The sequence below is a fragment of the Telmatherina bonti genome (assembly GCF_933228915.1).
Source record: "Telmatherina bonti genome assembly, chromosome: 2".
Taxonomy (NCBI): Eukaryota; Metazoa; Chordata; class Actinopteri; order Atheriniformes; family Telmatherinidae; genus Telmatherina; species Telmatherina bonti.
The window spans coordinates 38782658-38804084 of record NC_136620.1 but is presented as its reverse complement, the minus strand read 5'-3'; the positions used below and the strand labels follow the sequence as shown (position 1 = coordinate 38804084).

The following is a 21427-nucleotide window of genomic DNA, read 5'->3' as shown; positions in this document are numbered from 1 at the left end:
AAGCGTCTTTATTTGGACAAAGATGTGATGGACCCTTAACTACCTCAGTGATCCATTAGATTTCCAGAGCAGAGATGATTACTGTGTTGTGTCACAACATGCACAGTATCTGTCAGGAGTCTATTTAAAAAAGCAAAGATTTTCCCCAATAAAAAAGGTGTCTGTAAAAAGAAACTGTGTGAACACAGATGTGATTCTGCACCTCTGAGAATTATCATGTCGCTTGGTTATTCTCAGCGGGTATCATAAGTTTCTAACTAATTATTTTAATGAGTAAGTACTGAGTTGTTTTTTTGTTTTTAAATCCGTGTCTTGTCCAGCATTTAAGCAGCAGAATGACGGTCTGGATGCTGTTTTCTGCTGAGCAAATTTACTTTGCCAAGGGGAGCATTACTGGTACCATGATCCCCTTGATTTTCTGGATTCTTATTTTATGCCTTTATTTATTTTGTATAATTGTAATACAGAGTTTCTACTGCCGGACCAGACCCGAGAAGATAGAAAAGAGACAGAAAGGGAAGAAAAGGGAGAAAACACCTCATAGAGAGAGAGGAAGAGAGAGAGAGATAGAGAAAGAAAGGAAAAAAAACCAGACATTTGCATGAACATATGCGTATAACCCATATGTATTTATCTATGTAAACACATGTACGTACACATTCACAAAAATATACACAAACAGGCCAGTCTCATTTACATGCTCCCCCTGCGGAGGACAGGAGCAATCAAGTGACAGGAGCACCAAAAACTGTCGGGTTAAATATTAATGGGAGACAAAGAAAACTAGCTGCTGTTAGTACGTATGGAGTTTAACTTCTTCCATTCTCTCTCAGTACTTCGGGCTTTTCAGCCTCTGCAGGTGAATCTTAGCAGAACCGTTCCTTGGATGCTGATCGGGTCAGTGTGTGTCCAGCTGGTGAGCACCCAGGCGACCAGAAAGCAACTTCAGCTGAATTCCAGTGTCGCCTGCTGACATCTGGGTGTGTAATCCAGCCCATTTTTGCTTAGATGTTAACCATAGTGAGTTCGTGAAAGTGTCATTTTTGAAGCAGTCCCCAAGCTCTCAGCAGGCCTAAAGTTGCCAAACTAATCAAAAGGAACATTTTTCGCTTGGTGTTTTTCATCAAAGCTTTAGTTTTTCTTTAAAAATGCTTGCCAAGGTCACGTATAGGCCGCAGCGCTGTTCTCACAGCATGCAGAAGATGCCAGATTACCAAAAAGTCCCTTTCATCTGGCCGTATTTGTGAAAAAGTGCTTGTACTCCAGGCCATCTGTGAAGCTCTATTTCGCAGATGGTGTTGTTTTCTTGTTTTTTCTTACCTTCATTTAGCAGTGTTCAGAGTGGCGATGTGTTTACTGAACCACCTGCATCGCTGCTCGATTGCTGCTATTTTTCTTCTGTTTTTTTAATATGATGCGTAATTGTTTTGGAGAGATGTAATTCACTTTGGATTAGACACAGTAATCCAATAAAGATGGTGATTTTGTTCTTTTTACCATGAATGGAAGATTTCACACAACCTGCTGGAACTGGGCAGAACGTGACCTAACTGGGTGCTGCCCAGTATTACAGCAGAAAAAAAGCCTCAGTGGCAGATTTAACCTTTGCTGTCTGGCTGATAAAATGTTGAAATGTGGTACATTTCAACACTGAAAAGATCAGATCTTTCCCGTTTGTGGAAAGTGGAACAGGCAGCTCCGTCATGTACTCTGGTAATGAGTATTCAGCGTAGCTCCATGTCAGCAGCGTGACAGGTCTGTGTGTGCCTGCTCCCACGGGTGTTAGCATGTCACCGGATCTGGAGCCCAGTCCTGTCAGATGGAAGAAGTCCTCTCTCACCCTGCAGAGTGAAACATATCTGCACTGGAATGGGATGTGAGTGGGAAACTTGGGGAAAGTTTAGCAGATATCTCCAACACCTGTCCATCTGGTAAGTCCAGCTGACAATCTGCGAATCCTTCTTCTTGTTTTTCCAATCAGAGAAAGAAAAGCTCATCTTCTTCAAGCCTGTCAGTACGAATATCTGCTTGACTTTCACACATTTTCTCCGTTTCATGTGTTTTCCCAGCTGAACACTTTAGATTTCTGTGATGAATTGTGCTGTCCTGCGTTGCTGAGTGTGGAGAGGGTCAGCCTGGAGGAAAGCACCAGCTTATCTATGTAATGAGAAGTATAAGCCGCGTCTCAGGGCTTTGTCAACATGCCACACATGAAATATTGCATTGATGCCCTGTAGCAGCTTTCAGGAAGAGTCCGGTGTTTGCACAGCATGGTGTTGGTCTGATACGAGGAACGCTTTGGGGTTGCAGCAACAGCAAGCCTCAGTCAAGAAGTTAGTTTTCCTCATGAGAAAAAAAATAGGTTAATGCAACAAAAACGTGTTTTTTATCTGCTTCTGTTGCAGGAAAAATGGGTCAGAATGTTGCATGATCAAGTCCTTCTTTGTTCTGAGCTCATTTGTCTGCTTCTTGTTAGGAGGAAATCTGGATCATTAGGTTTCATTTCAAACTATAACAAAGACTTCCACACATGAAATGAGAGCTGTGCAGAATCTACTGGAGATTCAGATGATTTTTTTACTGTAGAAATGGGGGCTCTCTAGTGGCTGTGTTAGCGTGAGGAGTCGGTAATGAGTGAACATCACCACATATGGGCTGCATGGGGGAATGGAGGAAAACGAACTGAAACCAAGTACAAGGCAGAGATTGATGATGCTGCTCTTCGTCTCATTTTCCTGCACAAGGACAGAAACGACGGGGCCGGCAGCCCGAGGTGCGAGTCTCCGACGCTCCTTCGCATCAGCGAAGTTACGCAGTGGGAAAGAACAATGTGATTTGAAATGACAGTAAGCTTATTTCAGAGGTCTTAGAGGATGCTTTAAATAGCTTTTGCATGATTAATGCTCGCTAAAGCATTTTATTTCCAAAGAAATTTTTAATTACACAGTAAGAATTCTGTTTGCTTTTATGTCTAATTCAGCAAACAGATTTTGAATGCCTTGCAGCTGAGAAGAAGAGGCTTTTAGGCTCTTTATTCCCTCCAGCGAATTGTTGAACCTGTCATTTTACAGCTTTGTCTGGTTTTCTGAATGATCGAAGGAAGGTTTGATCTGTCATTCACATATAGGCCCATTAACAGAATAAAGTCTGAGCTATAAAAGCCATTAGTCAAGTGGCATTAAGAATGCATTTCTTATGTATAAATTAGGCAGACATGAGCCGGCTGCTTCAGAGTTCCTGCCTGATATTCTTCTTTTAAACTAAAGGATTTATTCATCAGCCATCAAACACAGCTGATAGCATCGTTTCTTTAATATTTATATGAATACGGAAATCAAAGAATAACAGAAAGCACCTTGTTTTGTCAGGAAGGCACACCTATGATGCATCTTTTGTTATGTGAACATTTTTTTTAAAAGATGTATATATTTATTCTGAGTCACACATCGGCTGTGTCGTTAAACTATAAAGCTACTGTTCCCCTTTTATCGCCTTTTTTTTTTTTTTTTTTTGTACTTTTGTTGCCTGTGAAGATGTACAACATGGTTTTGGCAACGCATGTCATTTATTTCCAGCTGTAATTACCCCCATATCTGCGAAGCCTCTCAATCTCTCCTGGCAGTTAGCAAATCGCCACGGGCACAGCAAAGTGCAGGAGAGCTAAAGCTCTGATTCTGTATCTCATTAACACATCAAATGAGATATTAATCTCCACCAGACATGACACAACCCTGAGCACAATGTTGGGGTTCAGTCAAGAGGAAAATGATTTGCTCGCGCTGCGGAAGGGCATGTTCCACAGCAAAGTGTGTCAGATCTCCATATATCACATAAAAGTCCAAGTCATTGTTGGAGCGTTATGTTGGATGGCAAGACGAAAAGCTCTCGGTGGCATCGGAAAGTTTCCTCTGCTGTGGCTGAAGTGAGATGCAGATGGAGATGAAATGCTTCTTCTTTTCACAGCTAAGAGGAATGTATCTGGATTCTTTTTGTTTTATACAGTTTTTAGGTAGAATAAGAGGAGGAGGGAGCTGCAGAGCACGTCGTTGTGGAGGAATCGCTCTCCTTCCTCATCACTCGTAGGGAATGCAAAGCAATTCGAACTTTTCCCTGCAAGTTTTGCACAAACATCTTAACAAGACGAAGTGAAGGCGAGCTTCATGCTGTGGACTGACGGCTTTCATGAGTTTAAGATGAAGTTCTTCAGGACTTTGACTGAATATGTGTGTCCAGTTGTCATGGTGTAGACCAGGGGTGTCCAAAGTCGGTCCTCGAGGGCCGCTGTCCTGCAGGTTTCCCATGTATTCCTGTTCCAACACATCTAGCTTCCACTAAATGGATCAAACAGCCAATGTCGTGCACAACTGATTAAGCTCTACTACTAATTAATTTGAATCAGGTGTGTCTGAGCAGGGATACATAGAAAACCTGCAGGATTCTGGCCCTCGAGGACCGGAGCTGGACACCTCTGGTGTAGACCATGCCTCCTGGTGAGTAGGTGAACCAGAATGGTGAGTGTCCCTTTATAGACCTTTATAGAGCAGGTGAAATGGCTTGTACCATGTGTAGAGACCTTGAAGGGGTGTTTCCTGTTCATGTTAATGTGACTGATCTTTAATGAATCATCTATTTTTTTATATGTATATATTAAGCCATGTTGAAATGTTTATAGCCTTGGCTAAATTTTACTGGCATGTTGACGTACGTAGTATAGTTTGTATCTAGGCATTGTATTAATTGTAAAGTGAATGTCAATTAATGTTGGTTTGTCTTGTAGGAGGGGCCTCCAGTATAAAGCTGGAGGAGAAGCTTCAGGCACGAGAGAGCATTTTTGCTGTGATTGAGCAGCCATTGAATATTGCTTGTCTAACTGCTAGCTGGTGCATGGCTGACTCATGCGTTTTATTTTTGTAACTAATAAAGACAAGACAAAGTTAAAGAGCTGAGCTTCTGCTATTTTCTCCCACCACTATAGCCAACCTTCACACCAGTATCTGGTAAATGCAGAAAAAACTTTAATGTAAATCCCAGAAAAACGGCAGAAAAAACTCATTTTCATCTTGGCGGTGATGCATGTGCAGCTCATGCAAGGCAAGAAGCTGGAAGTTATGTGTCGGATTTGTGAGGACTTTAGCTGGAAAGGTCAGGTGATGCAAATTTTCTATTATTTATAAAGATTCTGACTCCTCAAACCTTGTCCCAAAGCTCCTCTTCGCAGCGGCACGGCACTCAAAATAATTGCTTTCCAACAAAACAGCAGCTGAAAACAGCCTCTGGAAGGAGGTTCTGCAGCGTTCAGAGCCGGACCAGCAGGTTCTGTAACAGCTTCATTCCTCAAGCTAAATGCAAATCGCCTCGAATAAACAATACGACACTCGGAAGCACACACTGCACCGGCACATCCACTGTCTGCATCTGCAGTCGTTTCTCTTTTCTTCTTCAGTATTTTACTATCATTAATATCCATATTAGTACCTGTACTGCAGTAAATCCCGTTCCTGTGTTACTGCTGCTGGTCATCTCCTCAATATGTTTTCAATATTATATCCTTTTATATGTTGTGGTTTTATAGTCTGTCACGCCTGTGCTGAGCCTTTCGTTCAGTTATATGTTGAACGACAGTCTTTCAAAGGGTTTTTTTTTTTATCATTATTTCATGTTTTTAACTAAGAAAAGTCAATCAGCTGGAACAGTGTGGGTGAAGTAGAGGTTTGAAAGATCAACAGAACTTTACAAGGGCACAACTTGTAGGATTTTTGACAAGGCTAATCAAAGCGGCGTTTTCTTGGGTCATTTGCAGTCAGACTGTGAAGTGGTGCTTCTGCACAGCAGCGTCAAGAGAGCCAAAAGCGTTTCAGCAAATCCCGTAGAAAATTCAGCCACAAACATTTCAAATGAAACGGCAAAATGAGCCGAATGCAGCTTGGAAATATGCTCTGCAGCCAAATGAAGTTTAAATAGGAGTTATTCACAAAGTGTGTTCAGAGAAAAAGTGGAAGGAGCAGATTTTCATGAAGAAAGACCCGGTCCAACTGCTAACAAATTTACCTGGATATTGGTGGAAAGGATTTAATTAAATACCAGATCATTCTGGAGGTAAACAGCACACCATCTGTAGTGAATAGATGGCTTGAAGACATCGTCTAAAACTGGATTAGGATCCTGGTCATACCTCTGAGATCAACAGGGACTTCTTCATGAAGCGAAAGGTTTTGCCCTGGCCCTTATTGTCCGCTGACCTGTGCACAATCCCACATCTGTAGATAGCTATCAAGAGGTTAGAAGATGCAAGTTAATCCACACTGCGACAGGAACGGAAGTCTTTTCCCGACAGAAAGGACAGAAATCCTTCAGAAACTGCTGAAAGTTTCCTGTGCACAGCGCAGACAGTCCACTATGACACTTTCCCTTCTGGATATTTTAACTCTATCATATGCAGATTACATCTCATTTATCTTATAAATACAAAATAACTGTGTGAACTCTGTGCAAACTGCTCCTCTCAGACATTTTTCACAGTCACAGAAGCACCAGTCAGACGTCTCCAAAGAGTTTTTTATGGGGAAAAAAATCCAGTCGTAGTTACTCATCTAAACACACTTTTCTGCAAATCAGGGACAATAAAAACAGACTGAAATAGTTTGAGTTTTTAAAGAAAAAGGAATGTGAATGCAAAGCTCAAACACTCCTGATGACTGCTTTTACCTAAATCACGGCTTCTTCTGAGCACTTCAAACCAGAGACTGTTTTCTTTTCATCTCCAGGTGAGTGAGAACGCCAAGCAGGATCTGAAGGACGGACTGTCTCTGTACAACTCAGAAAACAACATAGGCCTGCGCAACGCTTGGAACATCATCCAGGCAGAGGTTGGTGGACCTCACATCACACCTAGCCTCACATCTGAGCATTACAAACATCACGGGAATGTTTCATCACATGAAGGAAAGTTCAACTGAAAAAAGTCCAGCTGATGTATTTCGAGGGTCGGAGCTGCAGCTTTAATGTGATTTTTAAACACAGAAACTGGTTGTTTAAGAGCTGCATTTGGTGTGTGTGTGTGTGTTTGTTTTCACAGTGGAAGTGCTGCGGTGTGATAGCATACACTGATTGGCACGAGGCCCTGAAAGAGAAAGTAGTTCCTGACCGCTGCTGCCAGGAGCATTACCAAAACTGTGGACGAAATTCCACCAACATGTTCTGGAACAGGGTGAGTTGACAAGGATGCTAGTTCAGGACTTTACACTAAATAATTTCATATAAATACAGGAGAATTAACGGATGGAGTTTAATTTAAACACACATCCAATACAAAACCTGTAAGTGTGCACTAAAACTAAAACTATTGCACTTCAGAAACACACATCTGATAATCTGTGAATACTAACTAGAGATGCAATGAACCATTTTTTTCTCTTCAAACACCAACATCTGGTGTGGTAGCCGCCAATACCAATCCACACGTTGTCACTTTCTATAAAAGAACATATCTGAACCCCAACCATCTCGACATGTGCACGGGACAGAAAAAAGAGATGTGATATACGAGATGGGTCACCCTGCAGCCGTCCTCTAAACGTGAGGCTGGAAAACTGTCAGAATATGGAGGATAAAGTGGTTTTTGGTTGATTAGCTGTGATGTACCACCTACATTACGTTCTAAATGAGGTTCTTCTGCAGCGATAATGCCAGATTTGGATTTTAGCTAATACTAATGCCAGTTGGCGTGCTTTATATTCGTATGCACACGCACGTACTTGGCAAGTTATATCACATTTATATCGCTCGGTTGCGGGCGTCACCATAGCAACACCTTAATCAGCTGGTTCATATCAGCTGGCTTTTGACAGGTGAATAAAAGAAAGACGCTGTTTGATTGACAACAGTTGTTTAACATAAAAACTACATGGAGGCCAAAATAAAATAGTTCCTATACTTTAGCATAATTAGCAAGTTTTGTATAAAAACATCAGCTATAAAATGTTTACTGTGTGGGAGGAAGGTAAGAGCTTATTATAACTGAGCATGAACGCCGCTGCACGTCGTGGTGTTCTAGACTCCGTGTCATCCATTAAACCCTACTGGTAATGCACGGGTCCAAATCGCTTATTCTATGGTTCCACACAGTAAACCGACAGTACATATTACTCCGCGAACTCCTGACAGTGGTGCAGCTTCGCAGCTTACCAGAGTCATACAACAACATTTTGACAGTTCTTTCAGCGCCAAGTACCACATTAAGTCAGTTTTTGGTCAATAAAATTAAGAAATAGAGGCGCATCGGATCATAAGGTGGACTGTTGATCTTTGAGAGAATCGAGGCATTTTAAATGCGCCTTGTGCTCCAGAAAATGCAGTAAATAACAAACACTAATCATTGTTTCAGGACTAAACAGTCAGTCTGCCTCCGTCACCGACCAAAGCCAGACAGGGGAGTGGTCCTACTGGGCCATGCCAAGTCTGGCAGCGTCCACAAGAGATGGCTTCAGTCCCATCTTTCCTATCACTTTTCCTCTGGTCGAGCAGCTCCAAGAGTAGTCTTCATAAACTCTGGATGAATGTTTCCTTTGAGCCTCCTGGACCAGATCGCTGGATTGTTTAGTGGTTTTCATTGGAAACGTGAGCAGTGAACCCAACTCTTAAGGGCTTAAATGATTAAACCGTACAAGAAATAAGACAGACAGATTATTTCTGAAAGAAAAACCTCAGGGCAGTACTCTAGGAAGGTAGTTGTAGGTGGATCTGGTGTCTGGTCCATCTACTCCACCCAGCACCGGAAATCAATAAACTTTGATGTTAATGTGTTAAAAAAATGCATTAATTCCACAAATGAATTTCTTTGCATTAAAGTTGACACTTTGCATTAGTTTGCATCTGCAGTATTGGAAAACGTTTTATAAGTACAAGTAAACACGGATAGTATCGGCCTGATACTGATTCAGGTATCGGTGCACCAAAGAATAAAGTGCTTAAATCATGTAAAGCATGTATACGAAACACACATAAAAACAGTAACAGGCTCAATAAATTCATACATTAACGGATTAAAACTCAGACTTACATTCCCGCATCACCAGATTAATATATCACAGAACAGACATATCTGTGACCTGCACTGCAAAGCAGGTTTAACATGTTGAGCTGGTCTGTCTTTACTAACCGCAGCGTGTTGCTATGATGCTGCTCTACCACCCAGCTGGTCATATAGATGAAATAAACTAAACTTTTCAGCAAAAAGGAAACTGCTTAATTAATGTCACTTTCACGTGATGAAAGCTTGAGTAGATCCAACGTCTCACCGGTGTGTGTTTTAAAATGCAACATCATCTGTTTGAAATGATCTTTAATAGAAACGACAAAAACAAATCAAACTTCGGTAAATGTCGAAGTGAACTGACTGAATTTGGGTTTGAAGGTCGGTATCCTGCACTCTCAAAAATAGAGGTAGAAAGATGAGGACATTTCTGTACCTATAGGTACATTTTAAAGAAATGTTCTCTCAAAAGTGCAACACTGGTCTTTAAGAGACCAGAAGCACCTTCAGAGTACGAAAAAGGGTTCAAAGTGACATAAAGTACAAGTTTGTACCATTTTAACCATAAAGGTACCTGCAGCATTGAAAAATGTTTGTCGTGACAAAAACTATTGTTAGCAGCAGCGCTTTAAGCGGGCCGGGACGCAGCAGTACGCAGTACCGGCACTTTTAAATTCTATCCTTTTGCGTACCGGGACTATTTTTTACAGCGTATGGTGCATACTGGGACTTTTACCAGCTTTTCTTCAGCAATCAGTATAACCCCCCTACGACTTCACCACATATTACAACTGATATTTGATGAGTTTATTTAAAAAATGTTTTAAAAGTCGCCTCAAAAGAAATGTATTGTTAAGACCGGTTTAGAAGCACAACACTTGCTGCAGCCCACAATGTCAGTGTTTTGACTTTTTGAAGATTTATTTTTTGAAGATTAAAGATAAGATAATATTGCCAAGTTGCATGGACCAGGCCTAATGCTGTGAAAAACATAAAAAACATGACTTGATAAGGTAAGGTTGAACTTGATAAGGTACAAAAATAGACCAGAACTGAAGGGTACAGAAATGTCTCTCAAAAGAGTACACCCCCAGCGACAAGCATTTGTACCTTTTTAGGTACAAGCTGGTACCTCTATTTTTGAATGTGTGCAGGTTTCTGTTGTCTCCATGCTCCAACGCACCTGAACAAAATGAACGAACAGGTTGACAAGAAGCTGTTGGATCCATTTGAGTTGAATAAGGTGCGTTGGGGCAGGGAAACAACCAAAACCTGCAGGATACCGACCCTCGAGGACTAGAGTTTGACACCTCTGCTTTAGATGAAGCGGTTTGTGTGCTGATGAAGGTCAGTGAAGCGGTGCAGACAGAGATCAACCTGCTCCGGAGCAGCTTTATGTATCCAGCAGGACATAGGATGGTGAAACAACCCAGTAAGAAGAGAGCCAGCTTTGTTTTACTGAAAAGCCAAAGCTGAGCCTGAAGTGACCTGGATAAGCTCCTAATCCTGCTTTGTCCAACAGGTGTGAACCACCAAATACGTATATAATGATTACAAACAAGTAGTTAATAGCAGTTTTGTTGCTGTTAAAGTATTTCTGATGGTAGAAAGTTTGTCATTTTAAACACACCGCAGTAGAATCTGTCTAATAAAGTTTTTCTAACATTTACAAAAACTGATAATAAAGAAGAACTACTAAAATCCAAGGATGGGAATTACTGTAAATATGCATACAAGTCTTCATTTATACCTTTTAGGATTCAAGTTTTAAAGTGAGAAAAGCAGAATGCTTGTTGTTAAAGCAATAAGAGATTTATAATCCCCCCATGGTGCGAAAGCTTAAACAGTTCAATACCTCAATATCTGAGAGAGAAAAATCTTATAAGACGTTTATCTAGAATGTTCTGCGACTGGACTTTGTAATTTCTTACATCAATACTCTGAGATTTGTGGTCCTAAATGTTCAGGCAGTTGTTTCAATACACAGCAAACCACAGAGACATTTTAACATTTAGAGAGGATAATTAGGATTACTGAACCGACCTTGTTGGTTCAAGCCCAAGAGCACTTCATGTTGCAAAGTCCATTAGAGGACTGAAACCGCAAAGCAAACAAGCGGATATGGCAAAGCAAAGCAACTACAGGTGCAAAACAGCTACAAATATTATAGCAAAAAATACAAAATAGCTGGAAAGAGGTTGAAAATGACCACAAAACTACTGCAAACAGGAAACAAAGGAACAAAAACACAAAAAGACCAGAAAATACGGATGTTTCTTTCTGCATGTGCCTTTAGCATGACGCCCCTCGTCTCATATTCTATTACTGACACCAGGAGGATCATAAGCACAATTTATGTCCTCATATTGCTTCATGTTATGTTTAAAGGTCTCCGACGTACATCACATGGCTTTAAATCATGATTATGTTGCCCTAAGAAACACTAAATGAAATGAAGCCATCATCTCCGCTTTAAATCAGATGGGCTGTAAAACTGATCAGTGGCTGTTCCCTCATTCTTCGTGTGCAATCAAAGCAGTTTCAACGTTTTCTTCCTCTCATTGCTGAATTTTTTTCTGTCTTGCATGAGTCAACACCTCTTCTTGTCCCCTCACACACCTTCCAGCCCTGTGTTCACAATGCTCTACTGCAGCACTAATCTGCCACTGGTCTGGTATGTGGTTTGTTAGCAGGTCCAGAGTAGCGGATTAAAAGCTGTAATATATTTGCCAATATGAGAATAGGCAGACAATGAGTCGCCCCGTTGGGGAATCTCACCACTGAAAGCTTGTGTGTAATCCTGCCCAGAGGAGGCAAGCACATGCTGTTTAGTCAGGCTCTGTGTGCTGCGTCTGCACCACAGGAGGAGTCCACTTTGCAGCTGAAACCACCATCATATACCTCACCTTGCCAGGAGGTGACCTGTGAATGAACCCAGGTGGGAATGTATCCTGCCGTGCACTTACTGCACACGTGCTCATGTGTATGTCTGCATATTAATGTCAGCACATGTGAATAAAACTTCTGATCTGGTGTTCAGCCGTCAGAGGAGAGAAAAATGCTCGAAAAACAAAAAATGTGGAGTTTTTCCAGGTGACTTACCAGCTGACAGCTACCGAGGTGACATGCCATCACTGGCACACTTAACATGCATTGCTTGTTCTTTTTTTATTTATCTGTTTTCTACCTGGATGTTTACAAGCTTCTGTTGCATCGCAGGGCTGCTTTGAGAAGGTGGAAGAATGGCTGGACGATAACAAGCATCTGCTGGGAACCATAGGCATGGTCATCCTCGTGGTGCAGGTAGGGGTGAAAAAATGTTATTTCCTCTCTGTTCGCTCCCTCTGCTCGGTGACCATCTGTCTAGCAACATGTGAGAAATACAAATAAAAACGGAAAGCGTGTACTCCATGGCCTCTGTGGCATCTTGTTCTGTTAAGAAAGTTATGACGCCTGTGCACAGTGGGTGTTCAGTGCACCCACACGCATTAAAATATTGAAGTTCCTGTCTGGAAGATTCAAAGCCGCGTGGATTTGTGCCAAGTAGGCTGTAGGCAGGTATACAGAGCCATCAGCAGACAGGAGAGCTGAGAGACTGAATGTAGAGGAGCAAGGTACAGAGATACAGATTAAAGCTCTGCGGGGAGGAGTGATGGATATTCCTCAGGGGGGAATGTTTCTCTTCTGCTCCTAAGCTCAGCTTTCCATCTTCGTTTTTTCTTCTTTGGCTTGGAGGTTGTGATCTAAGAACATCTTCAGACTAACTAATGCCAAAACACGTTTCTGCACTTCCCTTGAGGACAATTTGACCATTGTTTTATAGAAACCAGTTGTTCATTCCAGCTGGTGCAGATGTGAGCTCTATGTTTGCAGCGAACCAGCAGCGAGTGTCAATGCTGCCATTGTGTGACAGCTCTGACTCTGACTCCGCTCTGGTCCTCAGAACTGCAGTCCTGCAGGTTTTAGATGTGTCCCTGATCCAACACACCTGATTTAAATTAAATAACTTGTCAAGTTCTGCCCGAGCATGTTGACTTATCAATCAGATTCAGGTGCTGCAGCAGGAAAGACCCAAATCCTGCGGTTCAGCTGCCCTTCAAGCTGGGGTAGGTAATGTTGCTGAGAGACGTGTTCCTCTGGGTGAAGCGGTTCCTCGTCCTGATAGTAGTCTATACATTCTGTAATCATGAACAATAAGAAATGTAGTAGTTAGACCCCTCAATTTACTCTAAATCTGTAAAAACTCTGACCAATCCAAACGTTTGAACCGATTTTAAGTTGTTCATTTCTTATATTTTGTAAGCTTCTTCTCCCGGCTCCCCTCCTCCCCCTCCAGCAGCGCATACCTGATAGCCACACCCTGCATATAAACAGCGTGTTGGGATGAAAATACAAAGTAGTGAAGAAGAAACTCGGAAGGTAAACTGAGAAAATGCAGGAAGGATTTCCCGACCCGGCTCGGTTTATTTGCCTCCTCCTGCTAAACAGCCGAGAAAATCGTTGGAGGAAAAAGCTGCGAACTAGAAAAACTCAAAGCTCAAACCTCTGCCATGGCATTTAAAATGTCTCTGGATCCAAACGCTGATCCGGATCACCACCAAAATTAGATTAGTTCTTCCTTTTCACGTTTCCAACAACTCCTGAAAATTTAATAAAAATCTGTCCATAACTTTTTGAGTTAGCGGTGCGATAGACTGACGAGTTGTCCAGGGTTTATCCCGCCTTTCGCCCAGAAGACTGCTGGGATAGGCTCCAGCTTCCCTGTGACCCTTCATCGGACAAAGCGGTTAGGATAATGAATGAGTTTTAGCTCTTTTTGAATAATAAAAAAAACATGGAGTTCAGGTTTTTATATCCACAGAGAAGTCACTGGAAGCTCTGTGTGGATTTTGCAGTCGCTGCTTCAAGGCACGAACTCAAAACGTAGGAAGTTTACAGGGCCGAACCATTCGGATTAAGTCAAGAATCCTCCACCTGAGCAGGATCTTTTACTAAGAATGTTGTCAAGAAGAAACCAAGAATGCATCAACAAACCAGAAACTCCTAAAACTAAATCTTTTCTCTCCTCCTTTGACCTTTTATATCAAGACATAAAAAAAGAAGAATGTTGCTCATTTTTGTCAAAGTCTCTGTTGGTTCTTGCTGAAGTCTGCATGTTCATCCTGGTGGTTGAAGCATCAGCTCACTACTCTTTCAGAAAGAGATAGCAGCTCCTTCTGCATATAATCAGTATTATCCACTACAGGTTGCTGAGGAAGTATTTTCTCCAGATAGCCATATTATTTTATCATTTCTTGATAATTCTCTGGTTCTTCTCCAGACAGGTTTAGATATAATGCAGCTCATCCACTGATACAAAAACTGTTTGGACTCTCTTTCCTCAGGATACTGACTGTAGAGAGCATTTGCAAAGATGTAACAGGTTTCATTAACAATCATAAAGTGAATTTAAAATTATCTGAATACTTATGTCACTGGAGTTGTATACATATATATATATATATATATATATATATATATATTATATATTATATTATATTTATATTTATGTATGTATGAATAGTATCCCCCCTTCCACTTCCGAGTCTGGGTGCTGGTGCTGGATTTCATATCAGGAAGAAGTGGAGAGGTGAAGGAGGTGATTTGGACTAAAGTCAGCGTGGAGGAGAGGGATGACAGAACAGAAGACAGTTTGAAAGAACAGAGATCAAGTTGAGTCGTTGAAAACGTTGCAGCCGTGAAGACGACGGACCAGTTGTGACAACAGAACTTAAATCTGACAGCGTGGGAATAGAAGTGGGATTGTTCCGCAGGATGAAAAGACCAAACTGTGGGAAAGGAGAGAAGATGTGGAGGAGGAGAACTTCCTTACATGTGTGCTTTGTGTCAATCTGAAAAATCTGGCTTTCTAGTAAATTAATAACCGTCTCCAGTCTGGTCTTCCAGCGCTTCATAATCCAGATACAGGGCTTGTTAAGGTGACTAATGAACTCGTGCAAACTACTGCAGATGGAGGAGATCGCTCACTTCCCACTCGTACCACTCTGAGAGGAAGATTTCAGTCAATAATCAGATAGTTGTATCACTGAGGTCATTCTGAGTCTGTGTTCTTCTATATTTGATGTTAAGCTCATCTGTGTCTGGGCTCACATCAAACATCGTGTTCTTTCTTCCACCTTCAGGATGGTCTAAGAAATCAATAAAAAGTTGAGCTTGTTTTTGTCTCATCTGGAAAACACAACGCAGTTTTCTCCGGTATCTTCCAGGTCTCACCTCTTCCAAAACAGTGTTGTTTAACTCGTTGCTAATATTAAGAAGTGTGGTTGTTTCGCCCCTGTACTATTTGTTTCTTGCTTTTGAGTTTATTTCAGACTTTTCTGAGCTCGTGTCTGCCCTCCTGACCTTTGCGAGCTCCAGTGTGAGCCCCAGTTAGACACAGGTAGGACGCAGTGGGCTTTCATCAATGAAGCCTCAACATTATAAAACTTTCTCAATAAGAAAAGTTAAACACAAATGAAGTTTTGTTATCCGCCTTATTATGAACACTGAGCCATTTTCATGGTCAATTAGAGACAAATAATTTATAGAAGTGAAATAGCCTTACAGCAGAAAATTTTGATTAATCAAAGCAGATTAAATAGTTTTTAGCAGGCAGATTGCTGCTCAAAGTGCTCACAAAGAACCAGCAGACTGAATTAACTTCATTATGACGCAGCAACTTTCCAAACCTCTGTTACCATCCGAACTGATACACGGCCTCACCATCGCTCTTCTAAATGATGCCGCGTCCTCTTTTCATGCTGCGTGTTTATTCATCAGTTTGTTACTGAATGAACTAAGGGCTTTTTGGCCCGACGGCGTGCTAAAAGAGTCTGTACAGAGGAACTGACAGCTTTGTGAACATCCAAACTGAATGTAAAAGTAGTCACTCAGAGTTTCATCCAGTCAGCTGAATGCCATCCAGGCAGGTCCTGCTATGTGATGGTTGATATGTCACCGTTTCAGTCAGTGATCACAGCTCCGCTTCAGATATTCAGGCTGCTTTAATCATTCAATTCAATTCAATTTAACTTTATTTGTAGAGCACCACTTCACAACAATGTTGTCACAGGTCACTTTACATACACAAATCAACATAAACATCATATCAAGTCAATTCTGAGCTGCATGCGGCGACAGTGGGAAGGAAAAAACTCCCCTTTAACAGAAAGAAAACCTCTGGCAGAACCCGGCTCAGGGAGGGCAGCCATCTGCCTCGGCTGGTTGGGGTGGAGAGGACAGGAAAGACAGAACAACATGTACAACTGCACTTATTCAGGAAGACCTGCGGAAAAAAGGAGAAATAAGTTAGAGACGGCAATTTTGGAAAAGGCAGAATGAATAAGCAGCGATGTGGTGGTTTTATCTCCTGTATCGCTTGTTTTTATCCATAGCTGTGTGCTAATTCATTATTACTGCATGAACACTGTAAATCACCTGATCATAGATGGTTTGAGATGATTTAAAGAGCTCTGAATTTGTCTGATTTTGCATCCACCTGTCAAGCTGTCCAAGGTGCTTTCTGTCTAGTTCGCGCCTTGTTGAGGGAAAGTTTTCACACGACCTCGACGTTATGAATTCACAGCTCTGTCTGTGTGAGATCTATTCCTGGGTCAGTTTCTACAACAAGAGCTGTCTGTCTTCTCCTAAATCCATTTAATCTGTAGCACCTACCTCACATTTCTGACTGCGCCTTCTAATCCTTTTCACTCATCCAGCCCCCAAGACGCTGACTGTAGCCGGTGCAGATTACAAAAACCCGTCTTTCTGTTTCACAACAGCCTGCTGCGCTTATTACTTTTACTTCCCATATTTATGTTTTAAATGCATATTTATATTTACAGACTCTGTTCAGTCTGAGTGTCATCCCCTGCGGTCCTTCTGCCTTCTCACTTGGTATGCTTTGAACATTTTCTTGGCTTTATTTTCTCCGCGCTGCTTCATACGTCTGTCACAGCGCTGAGGGCAAGTCAAGTTTGCACTCTGCTAATCCTTTGAATCCACGTTCATTCAGAGCAAGGTGGCTTCGGTAGAAAACCTCCTCGTTGAGTTTTGTAAGAACGTGCACTTGCACATAAATGTCCTGAAGGGGAGACTGCGCTTGAACAGTCTAAATTCAGGTAATCTTTATTATCCCTGAGTGAGGATTTTACTGCCTGCAGTGAAAATGATCATCAACAAGTGGTGCAAACAGCTTCTGATCACTGATCATGCTTCATCATACAGTTTATCTCTGAGACCAGATGAGCTCAACTTAAGTCAGGAGCAATTTTCTCACCTGTTCTCATTTTTAAAATGTGAATTTCCTCCAGATTCAGTAAGTTTTAACCAACATAACAGAATAAGTTGGAGTGATTTTACATCACAAAGACAAAGGAAGGTAGAGGAGCGTCGGATGAAAAGCCGCAGACTTCTAAACAACTCGTCAGTAAATCATGCAGCATATTAATCAATCTTATTGATGGTGAATCACAGTTAAAAGCTGAGGAGTTTTTCTCAGCATCCAGGTGATCCAGCATCCTGCACCTCTCATATCGGGGCAGATCCAGTTTTATCTGAAGTTGAGCCAAAACCTTTTTCATAACAAGGGAATAAAGTGCCATAAGCATTGGATGATGTTGCTGCTTTAATCTTGAATCCTTCCAGAAGTGAAGACCCTGATGGAGCTGCAGAGACTTTGTCATCCAGTCCTTCTTACCTGCACAAAGACGTTTTCTTCCTCGCAGTCCTCCCACTCGGCTTCATAAAAACATTTTTGTTGCAGATAATTACGGAGGAAAACATGTTCCCATCATTGGCAAGTGCAGAACCAGGCTTCCCACCCTTTCTGGCTGCGTGTGAATAAAAAGAAAATCAGCAAGTTTAAGCTTCTTATTAATCTGCATCTTGCAACACGGCGAAAACATCATTTTGTCATTAGCAGATTTGAGCATTTAGTTAGTTATTAAGATAAATGGATCTCTTCAGAGTCACTAAATCTTGACAAATATTCTTGTGAGATGGTTCGGATTTGTTCGCTCTGGCTGGAGCTGACATCTTTAAATAATTCGGAGGCTCTGCGTTGCATTTCTTTTCCAATTCAAGAGGCGAATGTGAGCAGATGGGAACCTAAGTCTGTCTTTGTAGCAGGTTAGTAGATCAGAGCAGAGTAAAACACTCTCAGACATGTTCAAAGGAGCGCCGCACAAATACAGTATCTGCTGGCCGTTTTAAGTGATGTTTCCTGTAAAATCCTGCAGCTGCAATGTGAAGGCACGCAGCCTCGGTACTGTTTTAGTTGTAGCGCTGTCACAGTGTTGGCATTAACCTTCAGGCTGTATGAATGTGCAACGACTAGATTTGGAAATCAGTTTGGCAAATGGAAGTGAGAAACACACAGATGCTGAGTGAGCAGTGTTTTCCTGACAACAAATCCATTCCTTCAGTTCAGACATGATAACTCCAGCTGAAGAAAATGCTTACGCCCACATTTAGGGGTTATATTTTGCAGTATTTTTGTGTTCTGAGATGTCTTTGCCCTTCAATGTGCATAAATAGTAAGCTTAAAGCTGTGTGAACACTAGGATCCCCCCCTCCCTTTTAAAGGAACAACACAGAGCAAGTATCAGTGACAACAGGCCTGATGTCGAAGCCTGACAAGGAGGAGCTGACGTTAAGGAGTTAGTCAGAAAACATAGTTGACTGATAACCCTAATCCTCTCCTGCAGGACTGCAGGGTCCTTCAGCCGCGTCTGGGTTCAGACGGTACCTCTGCATCCTGATAGGAGCCTGATATCAAAGTGTTTGTGTACGAGATGCATGTTGGCAAGGCTGACTGGAAGAAGAAGGATTCGCTGACGTCCTCATCTGTTATTCACCTGCCGCCGTGTTGCTTTATAACCTGTCTTTACCTGCTCACATGCATTTAATGCAGTTTTTTTTTCTGTCTTTGCAGCATCTGTCTGTGTACAGCCTCTCCAAACATGCACACAGCATGCATGTGCACAGCAATGACAGACAAAACGCTCATTTGAAGACTGATATTGTCAGACATTAGTTTTAAGCTTCTATCCACCTCTCTTTGCACATACTAACACTGGTCTGATTCAAGGTAGGGAGGGAAGAGTGAAGACTTCAAGCTGTCAGATTAGCTAATTCAAAGGCAAGGTGGAGGACATGACAGCAAAGAACATGAAAAGCTGATGCTCACCGACTCTGCAACGTTACATAACAGCTAGAGGCACTTTATGAATGATTTAGGCTGGATTTAGACTTACTTTGGCTGAATCCTGCATGGATGTCTTCATCCTGAATGGTTAAAAAAATCTCAGCAGTAAAGCAGTAAATGAATGGAGGATAAAGCTTTGAAGCATTTCGCAGGAGCAGTTGTTTTATTTGGACTTAATAAAGCAGATGCCAGAAACTTTCCAGATGAACTACATGTAATTAGGTGGAGTAAATAAAGCTTCCTGAGATGATTGGCAGCAGCTTCAGGTGGCGTTTTGTTCTTAAACTGCTCTACAAATGAAGTTTTAAGTGAAACCAAAGAAGAATCAGCAGCTTTCTCAGGCTAATCTCATACCAAAGGAATCCCCGGTGGAGTCTGCGTTTTTATTAGAAGAAGAAAAAAAATAAAAAACGATGCACCATACGGTACTTTTCCCGACATCCAAAACTTTTTCAAGATAATGGCTTTAGGATCAGCCTCATGACTGCGTTTGATGTGGGAGTATCAGGGGTAATGGAAACTTCAAAGCCATCGCTGGCTACTTTGATTCAGTGGCATCTCAATTTACGTTATTGACTTGATCTTGGTGCACACTGGTAAGTTTTTTCCATTACAAAGATTCTGGGGCCATGTGAGAAGGAGACGGAAGGGGAACGTGTTTGTGCTCCACCACAGGGTTGAAGGCACTGATATCTGGTAGACACACTCATGTTCACACACAGGAGACATTGACTGCTGGCGCAAACTTACAGTGTCATTGTGGTTTCCTTGCAGCTCCTGGGCATGGCGTTCTCCATGACACTCTTCCACCACATCCACAGAACAGGGAAGAAGTACGACGCTTAGCCTCGGAGGGAGAGGGGCCCCACTGCCTGATGGGATAAGACTCTGATACCTGCTTACCCCTTCACTTTACAGCCTCTGTAGAGCACGCCCCCCCCTCCCAGACCTGTACAGATTCCAGCCGTGTTCCTGCCCTTCCTACTCTTTCTTCTTCTCATTCATTTTGCCAAAGAGTAACACAACTGGAACAGAAGGGACGACTGCTTGTGGCGAGGAAGAGAATCCCATTGGTTGTCACTCCTCTTGAGTATTCTTCATTTAGTGTTTTTCTGTCTTTTTTTCTTTTTGGACTAACCAGTTGCTGGAAGGAAGGATGGATTCTGAGACAATGAAGACTTTACTTGTGCCCACACAGCCTCTCTAAGACAAAGACAACCCATGAAACTGAACAAAACTCCCCTTCCTGTGGGGATTGTGCTTTTTTTTTTCCATCATGTTTATTAAAAACAAGCCCATTTTTTCGTCCCTTGTAAATGAATAAAGATCAGATATGGCATGCTAGTTTTCTACTTCACTGTGTCTTTAAAAGATATGTTCTTGCCATGTTTTGTTTGTTTTTGTTTGTGTAGAAGCTCTTTGTATTTTCTCTCTCTGTTTGTTTGTATGAGCGCATCTCTCCTGTGTGGAACAGATCAGTGCAATGAGATCCCGGATGTGCAGCATGTGCACAGGGTTGGATTTGACGTGACGTTGCTGTGGAGGCACAGACATGTCAGGATGGGTTTCTAATGTAATCCATGTTGTTTTTTTGGTTTTTGTGCTCAACTGCAGAGATGTGGATCCATGGAGTGTGTAGGAGGAGCGTTATTTGATTATACAGAATCATCATTGGATTCATTTTATATTAAAAAAATCTGCAGTGTTCTCTGAATAATACATTGCATTGCACAAATCTGCCTGTGAACACACACACACACACACACGGTGTGGTGCAACATACCAATTCCCTGAGAGACAACAGGAATGGTGTTAAATGGTTGTTTATTCCAGCTTTACGAGCCCCGTCAGCCAATGATCTAAGTGATGAAGTTTTCTTTGTTTCTTATTTCTGGACTAGATTGTGTGTGTGTGTGTGTGTGTGTGTGTGTGTGTGTCTGTATAGCTCTGCATGTGTGTTTTATCACACAGTCCAAGCTGCAGAAAGAACGGATTGTGCATAGAAAGGCTGAGAAGGGCAAAAAGGGCGAAAACGGAGCAGACATGCTGTCTCGCTGCAGCCATCAGTAGCGTTGGCAGCTAGAGGCTTTCACATGAAGCTCTCATCCATTCGCTCGGCCCTCCTCATTTTTACTCTCTCTCTCTTTATG

At 41.9% G+C, this 21427-nt stretch overlaps 1 protein-coding gene across 2 annotated transcripts in view; it reads left to right on the top strand.

The window, feature by feature from the left end:
- tspan9a (tetraspanin 9a) overlaps nucleotides 1-21210 on the top strand; it is a 241406-nt gene extending 220196 nt beyond the window's left edge. For both annotated transcript variants that reach the window (XM_079246822.1, XM_079246821.1), the window contains 4 exons: nucleotides 6765-6866; nucleotides 7076-7207; nucleotides 12251-12334; nucleotides 20052-21210. In XM_079246822.1, the coding sequence (XP_079102948.1) occupies nucleotides 6765-6866; nucleotides 7076-7207; nucleotides 12251-12334; nucleotides 20052-20123 (390 nt within the window). In that variant the 3' untranslated portion in view covers nucleotides 20124-21210. The remainder of the gene's footprint in view (nucleotides 1-6764; nucleotides 6867-7075; nucleotides 7208-12250; nucleotides 12335-20051) is intronic.
- The last annotated feature ends 217 nt before the right edge of the window (nucleotides 21211-21427 follow it).